Source organism: Danio rerio, chromosome 6 (assembly GCF_052040795.2).
Source record: "Danio rerio strain M-AB ecotype USA chromosome 6, GRCz13ab, whole genome shotgun sequence".
NCBI lineage: Eukaryota > Metazoa > Chordata > Actinopteri > Cypriniformes > Danionidae > Danio > Danio rerio.
This window is the reverse complement of record NC_141026.1, coordinates 19,223,817-19,235,983: the sequence shown is the minus strand read 5'-3', so window position 1 is coordinate 19,235,983 and position 12,167 is coordinate 19,223,817. Positions and strand designations below refer to the sequence as shown.

General features: G+C 38.0%; 1 protein-coding gene across 23 annotated transcripts in view; it reads left to right on the top strand.

Annotated features, from left to right (window-relative positions):
- tns1a (tensin 1a) overlaps positions 1–12,167 on the top strand; it is a 108,282-nt gene that overhangs the window by 60,067 nt on the left and 36,048 nt on the right. For 12 of the 23 annotated variants that reach the window (XM_087256950.1, XM_087256951.1, XM_087256953.1 and 9 more), the window contains 6 exons: positions 3,340–3,452; positions 3,576–3,636; positions 4,453–4,528; positions 4,670–4,799; positions 4,900–4,965; positions 5,049–5,165. In XM_087256950.1, the coding sequence (XP_087113076.1) occupies positions 3,340–3,452; positions 3,576–3,636; positions 4,453–4,528; positions 4,670–4,799; positions 4,900–4,965; positions 5,049–5,165 (563 nt within the window). Of the gene's footprint in view, positions 1–3,339; positions 3,453–3,575; positions 3,637–4,452; positions 4,529–4,669; positions 4,800–4,896; positions 4,966–5,048; positions 5,166–12,167 lie in introns of all 23 variants that reach the window. The other 11 variants (XM_087256954.1, XM_087256945.1, XM_087256952.1 and 8 more) reach the window with 1 other exon arrangement.

The window sequence follows — 12,167 nt, the reverse complement described above, 5'->3', positions numbered from 1 at the left end:
ACAGAACCACGATGACTTCCTATTTTTGTGAGAAATAGGTCATTATGCTTTAGATGTTTGTGAGTCATTTCTTGTTGCAAAGTCTGAACTAAGTGCATGCTGCCTTATTTCAGTTTGGGGATTGAACCAGTGAGTACTTCCACAGTGCATGTCCTAAATCTGGAAGTAAAGTAGAAAATAATATAAATAATAATAACATTTTAATTACCTAAATTCTCTCTTTAATTTAAAAGGATATTTTATCCCAAAAATGAAAATTGTCTTCATTTACTCTACATTCATTTGTCCCAAACTTAAACACAAACGAAGATATTTTGATGAAAACCTGCAATCATTGACTTGCATACAGTGTTAGAGAATACAAAATAAATGTAACTGTAATTGGTTACAGTTACTGAAAAAAAATGTGTAACTAAATTACAGTTACTTATGAAAATGTTAAAGATTACAAATGGGTTACATCTAAAATGTTCTTTAAAATATGGTATATGTTGAATAATATTAATCTGTTGCTTTGCCTGTTTTTGACATGCACAATGCCTTCTGCTAAGGCCATTTATCAAAGTGGGGCTATTCTGATATAACTACATTCTCAGTAGTGTGGTGGTAGCGTCTCTACTTCCTAAATCAAATAGCTTTTCAGTAGCGAAGCTATTTGTTTTAGTCAAGTAGCACAGTAGCGTCCACACAAGCTACATTTACCGGTCACCAATAAGTGATGGCTCCAACATTCACAGAATTGTGAGGCCGGTGTATAGCTGATGAGAATAAAGCCATATGAGGGCGAGAATGACGATTTGTTCTTCTACCTGTTTTTCGGTGGTCGACAACAAACTTTTTGGTGCGTTACTGCCACCTTTTGCTCTGGGGTGTGTTTCCAAAAACTATTGTTAGCCAACTAAGGTCGCAAGTTGTGTCGTTACTAAGTTTGTTTATTTGCCGCTGCACAAATCCATCGTTCCAATGAACATTCGCAAACTGCGCCTCAAACGTCTATGCTTGCAACTAAACCTCTGGAGCTGTAGTTAGAAACATACTGTAGTTTCTGACTGTGTTCTATTTCCGGTTTTCCCCCCTATGCCCTAATCATTAGAACATTCTAACATTTAAACTTGGAACTATTTTTTTAAAAGCATTAAAGTCATTTCTCTTAGGTGTCATTTGCTTTCAAAGTATTTTTAAAGTTTAGTTTTAGTAATCTTCATGTTTACAATTGCGCTCCCTTCGCAGTGCACTTTGAAAATAGTCGTGGCTCATGACGAAAGAAGAAATAGAAATAGGTGACCTATTATTTAAAAGTTGTATATTACATCTCCAAAGCTTGTGAAAACAAAACAAAAATAGCATCTGTTAAGGGTTTTCATTTATAGTAGGTTATTTTATTAAGTATCTGCACTGTATATGACATGGGCCTGTTGGTTAGTAAATTTCTGGAGGGATTTACATGTGTCTAATTTTAAAAGTAGACTTTTTAAAAAATAAAATAAAATAATCAATATCCTACTCAATAATAATAATAATAATAATAATAATAATTGTCATCAACATTAATAATTTTATTATTATTATTAAAGTAGGGTTTTTTATTTCCTAATAAATATTAAATATTAAATATAATTTCTTAATAAATGGCCTAATTATTTATTTATTTATATGATTATATATGATATTAGAATACGTGTTAGCTTTTGTAAGTGATTTTTTTGTTTTAGAATAGAATATGTAATGTTCTCAATAATATTTGTAAAGGAAACATAGGCCCTATATGTGCCATTTACATATATTTCAATTAATATGGAAAGCGAGTGCATGTTTTAACCAAAACTAATATTGGATTTCATTTTAAATATATGTGCGTGTAAAACAATATCATTTGTACAAAGAAACAATGGGGTTCTTCTCTAAAGATGTTGTTACTCAGCCTAGTTTAGAGCATCATTATGGGCACTTTGTGTTATAACTAATGAGATTCAAATGATGGATTTGCGACAGAGAAACTAAGGAAGAAATTTGCTTGATGAAAAGATGAAAGAGGGAGAGGAGGTATATATATATATATATATATATATATATATATATATATATATATATATATATATATATATATATATATATATATATATATATATATTGAGAGTATACTGTAGTAAAAGGCTAAAGTATACTATGGTAATTACTATTAGTTCATGATGGTTACTAACTATACTACATTATGTAATGTAATTTATTATTGAAGAAATGTAAATATAAATATACAATATTACACTTATTCCTAAATACTTTCCTTTACTATAAATTACTAATATTTAAAAGTGTAACTTTTTGCTGTTATGTACTATAGTTTGTTTCTGTTTGGTACAGCATATTATTTGCAGTAAAACTTGATCAGAAAAAAATAATCACTAAGATACCATTGACTTGGATTTAAGTTGCTTCAATTTAAAAATGACAATTGCAAAAATAGCTTGGATGTGTGTGTGTGTGTGTGTGTGTGTGTGTGTGTGTGTGTGTGTGTGTGTGTGTGTGTGTGTGTGTGTGTGTGTGTGTGTGTGTGTGTGTGTGTGTTTGCAAAAGCCACAAATATCACCCTGCACAACCAAATAAAATTTTTATTTTTGTAACAACAGTAAACCATTTTTTTCTTTTTTCTTTTTTTTTTTTTTGATAAAAGGTCTGGTTGTGTGATGGCTGTACTTTATAATTAAATTAATATAATCTTAATTCAATTAATAAAAGATTTAGAAATTTTACAGTAATCAGAGTGCTACTGTAAGATCAAACCTGCTTGGTATAAATGTTTGAAAATTATTTAGTTGAAAATATCAATTTTCTAATAGTAATCAAAAAGTAATTAGATGTAGTAAGTTGCTTTACTTTTAGAAAGTAATTGATATGGTACTCTACTTATTACTTTTCAAATAGGGTAATTTGTAACTGTAATTTATTACATTTCCAAAGTAACCTCCCCAACACTGCTCACATATTATTTGTATTTTCCTACCACGCATGTCAATGGTTACAGGGTTTCAGCTTTCTTCAAAATGTCTTTCTTTGTGTTCAACAAAAGAAATATACACAGAAAGATTTAAAATTACTTGAGATTGCGTAATTAGTGAGTACATTTTCTATCACTTTAAGTTCCATTTGAGAGAATTGTATCCAGTTCATACTTGCATTCTCTCTGATCATGTTCTTCATGACTTGCTTTTAATTCATACACAGATATTTCATGTGTATTTTACAAAAGACGTTCAAGTATTAAGGCAATGGTGATCACTGAAAAGGACTTTGAAAAAACGTGCTTTTTTAATTTTTGCGAAACTTTGTATTTTTGTGTAGGTATGTGCAATACTTCGCTGGTCTCCTTTCTGGTCACATAAAGATCAATAACAAACCCTTGTTCCTTCACCATGTCATCATGCATGGCATCCCGAATTTTGAGTCTATAGGAGGTGGGTGCACATGCTGCTAACCATTTAAATCCATCAGTGCATATTATGTTCAACATTGCATATAAAGCTAGTATAAGTGACCGTAAAACCACTGATGTGTTTTATTATATCTAACCTTGTCAGGTTGCAGACCCTTTCTCAAAATCTATCAAGCAATGCAGCCTGTGTACACATCTGGAATTTAGTAAGTATGGCATTCTCTAATGTTTATGCTGAATTATGTTGTTAGGTAAAATGTGATTGTGATCATATTTTAGCTGAGACTGATGCACACATATATTTCAGTTTTTCAGAAATACTAAAAGCTACATATCTAGCATACTAATAACCATTTAAGTTATACATTATTTTGATGGTCCCCTTTAGATATTTTGTAAAGCAACTTTTTTAGCTGGCATGTTCTTGAAAATTTCTCTTTAATAGAATGCCTTGATACACCATTAAGCAGACAATATACAAATAAACAGTTAACATGTAATACAGATAACAAATAAACAGTTAAGATTGTTAACATGTAGTTGCAAAGTTAATTATAGATGCTTGAAGGAATGCTTTTTAACTATAAAATAAAAGTTTGATGGCATTTTACATTCTTTGGAATTAAAATTGATGTTTCTCGAATAAATTATTTGAATATGGTCAATGTCATCAAATCTATTTCAGACCTTTCTTTGTTTTGAAAACTGCCTGATAATTCTTTCCTTTGAATTAAAATTTGTATATAATGTATTTTTATCTACTGTAAAATTATCACTAATTTACCTGGCTGTTACTTTTCTATATTGTACAGAAGTAATTTGGATTTCTTTCTCCACTGTGGTACTGATGTCATTAATATGCAGAGCTTTTAGTTAAATTTTCATGTTCATGTTCAGTAGATGATAATATTTAAATATGCTAGTCATTTATTTAGCCTTAGTCTGAAGAATTCAGCATTGAGACAGCTTGAAGCATGCGTGTAATAACCCTTTTCATCATTTTTCCCCTTGGTGTTTAACAGTAATGTTAAAGGTGACAGTCATACAAGCATCTGTATCACCATTGAGCCTGGTCTGCTACTAAAAGGAGATATACTGGTAGGAACTGCAAAAGCAACCCTGTTAACACTATAAATACTGTTAAAGATGAGAGAAAATCTGCTATTTCTTTCTGTGCTACCCACCCACCCTATACATTTTCTTTTCTGTCCTCTTTTTTTCATATGCTCAAATCTGAAGCTGAAATGTTATCACAAACGATATCAAAACCCCAGTAGGGATGTGATCTTCAGAGTACAGTTCCACACATGTGCATTACACAATTTAGCTCTGGTCTTCACCAAGAATGACCTTGATGACACATTTAAAGGTTAGTGTCTTTTAGTTCTGCTATAAAGGTATAATTAAATTTTGTTTATGTTTTAATAATGAGTCATAACTTTAAAAAATCTAAATATGTGAATTAGCAGATGAGAGATTTCCTGAATATGGGAAGGTGGAGTTTATCTTTTCTTTTGATCCTGAGAAAATCAAAGGTAATTTCATTTACCAAATGTGTAAGGTCAGAAGTAAACAGCATACTTTTTCTCAAATCTGAAGCTCTTTTTGTCACTCTAAGGGTTGGATCATCTACAGAATGGACCTAGTGTCTCTGTGGACTACAACACACAGGATCCCTTAATCCGTTGGGACTCTTATGAAAACTTCAACAGGAGATGTGAAGACGTTAATGTTGGTAAGAGACACTATTCTTGCTTCACTGTTCTTGTTCAATATAATGACTATTTAGACATTTGTGTTACCCGAGCCTTATATATGTTGTTATATGTTTTTATGTGTAAACAGTTTAACAAAACTTAACCCTAAAGTGAACCTATTATGCAAAAAAACCCATTTACATATTTGATCCCTAATGCATTTTTAAGGTCTGTATAAACAACCAGCTCATAAAAATCCCACTACTTTAATTTTAAATTTTAAAAGACAGTATAGTATAGTAATCTAGAGCAGTGGTCCTCAACCACCGGACCGCGGGCTGGTACTGGTCCATGGATTAACTAGTACTGGGCCACACAAGGAATTATTAATTATTTCCATTTTATTTATTATCTATGAATGATCTTTTGTTTTGAAAAATATTTTATTTAGAAAAATGACCTTATTCTTAGCTTACATCTGGATTCGTTTACATCTACTTGAGTGCCCAAATTTAACCCACAAGCAGCAAAATGATTAAGAAACAGAAGTCTTTGGAAAGTTTCTTTGCTAAGTGAAAAAAGGCCCAGTGAAGGGCCCCGCAGACTGCCAAGGAATACATCCACAACCCATTTGTCAACAAATCAGATGGATCCACCATGTCTGTGCAAGAAGATCAATTGCTGAAGATCGCAAATGGCGGCAGCCTTTTAGGGGTAGCCGTTCGCATATTGCGTCTTTTTGTAGAGTTTGCGCAAGTTTGTTATTTTTTAATGGAGGTGCATGGCTTGCGGAGGCAAGCGGCAAGACATGCTCGCACCTTCCAGACACAAACAGTTGAATAAATGCCAGGAGAGCACCATGAGTCATGTGACAAGAATTGACTGATCAGCTTCAGCTTGTATGGAATATACACATTTCAGTAGATTATTTATCTCAGTCAAATACAGAACACCTAAACACTGGAGTGCTTTAAAAAAAATTTTTAGCAACTTACAAACCCCCGCCATACCGCATTGTTCTTGGAATATATTTATTTCTTGTACTATTTGATCAAGCAAATATATATATTTTTTAATAATGTTGTCTAGCAGCTGTATTTTAATAACTTTACTAACATATAGGTCAGGGGTCAGCAACCCGCGGCTCTAGAGCCGCATGCGGCTCTTTAGCGCTGCCCTTGTGGCTCCCTGAAGTTTTTTCAAAAATGTTCAAAAAGATGGGGAAGGTTAGTATATATTTTTGTTTTAATATGATTTCTATAGGAGGACAAACATTTTTTAACGTTTTCAAATGCTGTAAAAGTGTGTAGAATTAATATTTAATTTCAACATTTCTGTCAACGAAGATTTGCGTCATAGCCTGCGACACACGTTTCTATCAGCAGGGCGGGATGCCGGGCAGGTGGCTGTTGTAAACAAACCGGGACATAATAAAGCATGGAAAACCGTTCACAGATGGTGACTACATGAAGGAGTCATTCAACATATTAGAACACCTATTTGCAGACTTCAAAAACCAAACCAAGATAATACAAAAAATTAAAGATACAGTATACCTCTCTCCGCTAAGACAGTGAAGGAAAGGGCTATTAAAATGGCAGGTAACATCACCGATCAGCAAACCAAGGACATTAATTCAGTGCCAGCATACTCAATTGCCTATGATGTGACCGATATTCAATGCGCTTTTATGCAGGTATGTGAACTCTGATGGGCCGCAAGAAGAAATGATCAAATTAATATCACTGAAAGACCAGAGGCTGTGCTGAAGTGTTTAAATGACAACGAAATTAACACCAACCACCTGATTTCAGTGGCTATTTTATCATGAAGGCTCATTATTTATTTGTAGCCAACTTAGTCATTTTTATAGTAGGCTAATATAGCTACTGTAGATACATACAGCATGTGTTTCCTTCATTAAAAGGCTTATATAAGGCTTTACATTTTTTGCGGCTCCAAACATATTTGTTTTTTGTTTTTTTGGTCCAATATGGCTCTTTCAACATTTTGGGTTGCCGACCCCTGATATAGGTGAATATAGATGTACCCATATATGTGCATATATGTACATATAATATAGGACAATTTTATATATTTCACATATATCAGAAACCTATATCAAAACCTATATTAAAACATATATGTTTATATAGGTTCTTTCCATGTGGGGAAAAATGAAGAATTAACGTAGGCAAAGCACGAAATCATGTCAGACTTTGGATCTGTAATGTATGTGTGAAATGGGCTATATATATTATCTGGAATCTAAAAGTTCAAAATTGCGTTTAGAGTTCATTCTTAGCAATTCACATTACTAATCAAAACATTTTTTTATTGTTATTGAAATGTACAAAATGTATTCGAGGAAGATGATCTTTACTTTTAATACAATAATATTTTTTGTAATAAAAGAAAAAATTGTCATTTTGATTCAATATTTTTTTCCCCAAAAAATGTACCTGTGCACTATAAGATTGGTTTTGTGATTTAGGGTCTCATTTAATTAAAAGTATAATTTTTTAATGGCTTTGAAGTAAGCACACACATTCCCCTGAGTGGAAAGCCATCTGATTCACTAGTGATGAAAATGTCATTTCAAATGTTATACAAATAAATACACTTGCTAGACCAAGCTACGACTTGACTTGACTTGACCTGACTTGAGTTGAGTTGAGTCTGACAAAAATTGACTTGACTTGCTTGAGACTTGAGGGTTATGACTTGAGACTAGCTTGTTACTTGCACATGTGTGACTTACTCCCACCTCTGGTTAGGAGCGTGAAACATATAATTGGCCACAAGGCGCTTGTAATAAACCACCAGCCCAAGGAACTCTCTCAGCTTCTTTTTTGGTATTGTGTCACGGGCAGGCTGCAATTTCAGCAGTTTTATCAATTTGGGGTCACACTTTCCTGTGACCCAAGTATAAATCTACAGTACTTCTACTTGCCCAATCGCACACTTCTAAGGATGTGCCGTAAACCTGGCCAATCTCAGTTTTATCAGCACTGCCCATAGATATTGTTGATGTTGCTGCCAATCATTTTCAAATATAATGATGTGGCATACGCAAATTTCTGACAGAGGATTTTTTTCATCAACCTCTGAACAACCTGAATGGACACATGATGAATTGATGAAATCCGAAGGGCATAGTGAAGGTGATTTCCTCTTTGAAGAATAAAGTTAGGGGTATTTAGCAATTACCTTTTGTTAGATCCAATGTAAAGTAAAATCGAACAAGCCACCAGTCGAGCAACTCGTCAACGCATTGGATATGCACAGCATTTCAACACACTGATTAGCTTGATATTATCCACACAGAACCAGACCAAGTCATCCATCTTGTGATTTTTTTGGGAATCATAACCCAGGAGAAAACATGGAAGAGCGCTTCAGCAAACACTATTATCTGAAATGCTGTGGAGAGCGATCACTTCCAGGTACCACATTGCATAATCCAGCAGAACTAATGCAAAGTGGTGTCCTCTTGCAGATCTTTCCAAAGGCCCATTAAGATTCTTACCAATTCTCTCGAAGTGAATATCTAATAAAGATAAATGGTGCAATCTTGCTTTTGGTCAGGCCAGTGAATTTACCTGCTCACACACAGTGCATTATCTGCTGACATCACTGTGAATGACCGATCAAAAAATTTGGACCATGTGACAAATAAATGTGGCCACTTGACCCAAATGTCCAGCCATTGGGTTCAAATGAACCCCATAATTGGGTAGTATCTTGCTTGTCTGAGTGTCTTGGATAATGCAATACACCCATCTTTTTTAATCGCAAAAGATAGGTTAGTGAGTGGCCGGTCAGGCTGTAAGAGTTGCCCTTTGATCATCTGCACCTGATCTAAGGGATTTTTCAATGTGTTGTCCCATGACTGCACCAAGGGAAAATTCCCACTCTATAGCTGAATGAGGCTTCCCCCTGATGCAGTAAAGTGTTTTATGTGGGGAATAAGCATTAGCAGATAGTTTACTCCTGAACACACCTCACCAGGGCTGTGTGGCTCCCATCCAGTACTGTATCTTGCATCAGTCTTTAATGGATACCTAGCTGATAGGTATGCCCCCTAATACTCACAAGTATTTGATACAATGACGAGAGCAGGGACAGTTGCAGGTGAGTCCAGAACAAGGATCAAAGCCATGATCTCCATTAAGTATGGCTGAGCTTGTTAATCACCTTGAAGCAGTGGCACTGGACCCACTCCAATGTCCTGGCTGGAAGAAAAGTAATGAACTGCTCCAATACCACCAGATTGATTGCTTCGTCCACACTCGGACCACCCAATGCCAGCCACTAGTGGCAGGCTTCCGGAGCTGCTGTTCGAAAACAAAGAACTGGCCGCATTTCATCGAGATCCTGGGAGTGAAAGCGATGGTGTTGTCACTGGATAATGGCCCCCCTTATGTCATTATAGACCAGAAGGTTCTGGACTGCCAGTTGCTTTACTGCAATCCCAGCTTCACCCGGCAGGAGTGGGATGAGTCAAACTGGCTAGTTAACCACTAGTTTGAGCCACTTGTACATCCCGGAAGTGTTCAGGAGAAGCAAGAAAGGAGCGAAGAAACTCGACACAGAGGAACATTTACACCTCACTGCCAACTAGCGTTTTGGAAGTGTTAATGAAGACCGACAGAGACAGCGTGCAGAAGTATAAATGCACAGCCACGCGCGTTACATGCGCCGTGGGTTACGCCTGTCACTTGACGCAGAAGTATAAATCAGGCTTTAGAGGGTGAGTGGCAGATGAAAACACACCAGTCGAACATCTTCCAGAGCAGCTGAAGTTTGTCTATTGGGCTTCTACTAGCACCTGGAACCATTGCTCCTTTTCATTTCTGAGCTCCAAGAGTGTTTGATGTTGTTCATGATGTAGGAGCATGAGTGCATGGATGACTTTCACGAACGGGCTGCTGGACAGAGTCATCATTCTGGTGGCAATGTGTCTTTTTCTTCCTTGGACTAATGTGATAAAGTTCTTGTGAGGGTGAGGAAGAAGGCATGGTTGGCAATAAGCTAAGCTTTAACTTGTTATTGCTAAGAAACCCACAACAGTCACTGAACTGTAGAGGAACCTGGAAGAAAAGTGGACTAAGATAACAGTAGTGTGAGCCTAGTGATGTCCTGGTGTGCAGATGTGCTGAAGTCATTCAAACCAAGTGTCAGTACACTTCAAAACGTTCGAGGTTACTAAAGTAACCCTTCGTTCCCCGAGGAGGGGAACGGAAGCACTATAAGTGGATTTGATTTGTAAAATCCACGCATTGGGAGGATTCGGATCAGAAGCCGCTTGTCTGGAGAGTATTGAACGGGCCAATGAATGAAATTAATTGGCAGCGTAAGCTTGCGCAGGTGTGCGACATCTGCAATTATCTCAGCATATAAGCACACCTGAAGCCAGCAGACGCCATCCTTTTAAGCTGAAGAGACTTTCAAACAGCTAAGGGACAGTCATTATGGCGACGGAGTATAGTGCTTCCGTTCCCCTCCTCGGGGAACGAAGGGTTACTTTACCTTCGGGGGGAACTTCAGCACTATAAGTGGATTTGATTTGTAAAATCCACGCATTGGGAGCCCATTGAAAGCGCCATAATGACTGCTCCTTACCAACACCCCCGATGAGGAGATAGTCAAGCAAGCGTGACGCACCCACATCATGGGGGGCGCGGTCCTCCAACGTGTCCCTGGCCCTAATTTATCCTACTTCAACAGAAGTTTTACGGATTTAGATATATTTTTTGGGAAGTCGTGAGCATCTAGATAATTCTAGGAAATACGACAGTACGTTGGGAAGCGTGCAATCCCGATAGGGAGGACGCTGCGGAGGCCATCCGTTACCCAAGGGGGGGATAGATGGCAGAATTTACATATGGACTAGCCCTAAAAAGGGGGAGTACGCATAGCAAAAGAGTGGTTAGCAGAGAGGGAAGACACGGGTCCGCCCAGGGGGGGGGACTTAACCGTGGCGGAATAAGCATATGGGATCGCCTAGTGGGGATCACGCATAGCAGGCACCTATACCCAAAACGCGGGCTGACCAGCGGGCAGACCTACAACGTAGTGGGCCAGCAAGTGACTCCTCCGCTGAGTCAGTGCTGGGGGCCACGGAGGAATCTACAGGGCTCACCTGACGGGGAACTTTACTGACAGATAAAAAAGGCGCACGTACCTCCGTGTTAGGGAGAATGGCGCAGCAAGCGTGTTTCAACACCCTACCGAGTTGTCTCCTCAATCACCAAAGGGTTACCTAATACCCTTGAGGAAACCGGCTCCACTCGCAGATTGTAAAACCTTGCAAATGTGTTGGGTGTCGCCCAGCCCGCAGCTCTACAGATGTCTGTTAGAGAGGCGCCGCGTGCACGCGCCCAAGAGAATGCAACGCTCCGAGTGGAGTGTCCACGGGGGACACGGCTGACCTCGACTCGAATAAGCGAGTGAAATGGCATCCACAATCCAGTGGGATAATCTTTGTTTTGATACGGCACTTCCCTGCTGCCGACCGCCATAACAGACAAAGAGCTGCTCAGATGATCTAAAATTCTGAGTACGGTCCACATAAATGCGCAGAGCGCGAACTGGACAAAGTAAAGAAAGGGCTGGGTCTGCCTCCTCCGTGGGCAGCGCTTGCAGGTTCACTACCTGATCTCTAAAGGGGGTGGTAGGAACCTTGGGCACATAGCCGGGGCGGGGTCTCAGGATGACGTGAGAGTAATCCGGCCCGAATTCCAGGCACGAGTCACTGACCGAAAATGCCTCCAGGTCCCCGACCCTCTTGATGGAGGCCAACGCAACCAGCAGAGCTGTCTTCAGGGACAGAAATCTTAGAGATACTGATTCGAGTGGCTCAAAGGGATCGGATCGCAGACTCGTGAGAACGAGGGCGAGATCCTAAGAGGGCATGAGAGGGGGGCGAGATGGATTAATTCGCCTAGCACCCCTAAGGAACTGGATGACCAGGTTATGCTTTCCCACGGTGCCGCCAGCTACCGCGCTATGATAAGCGGAGATGGCGGCCACGTAAA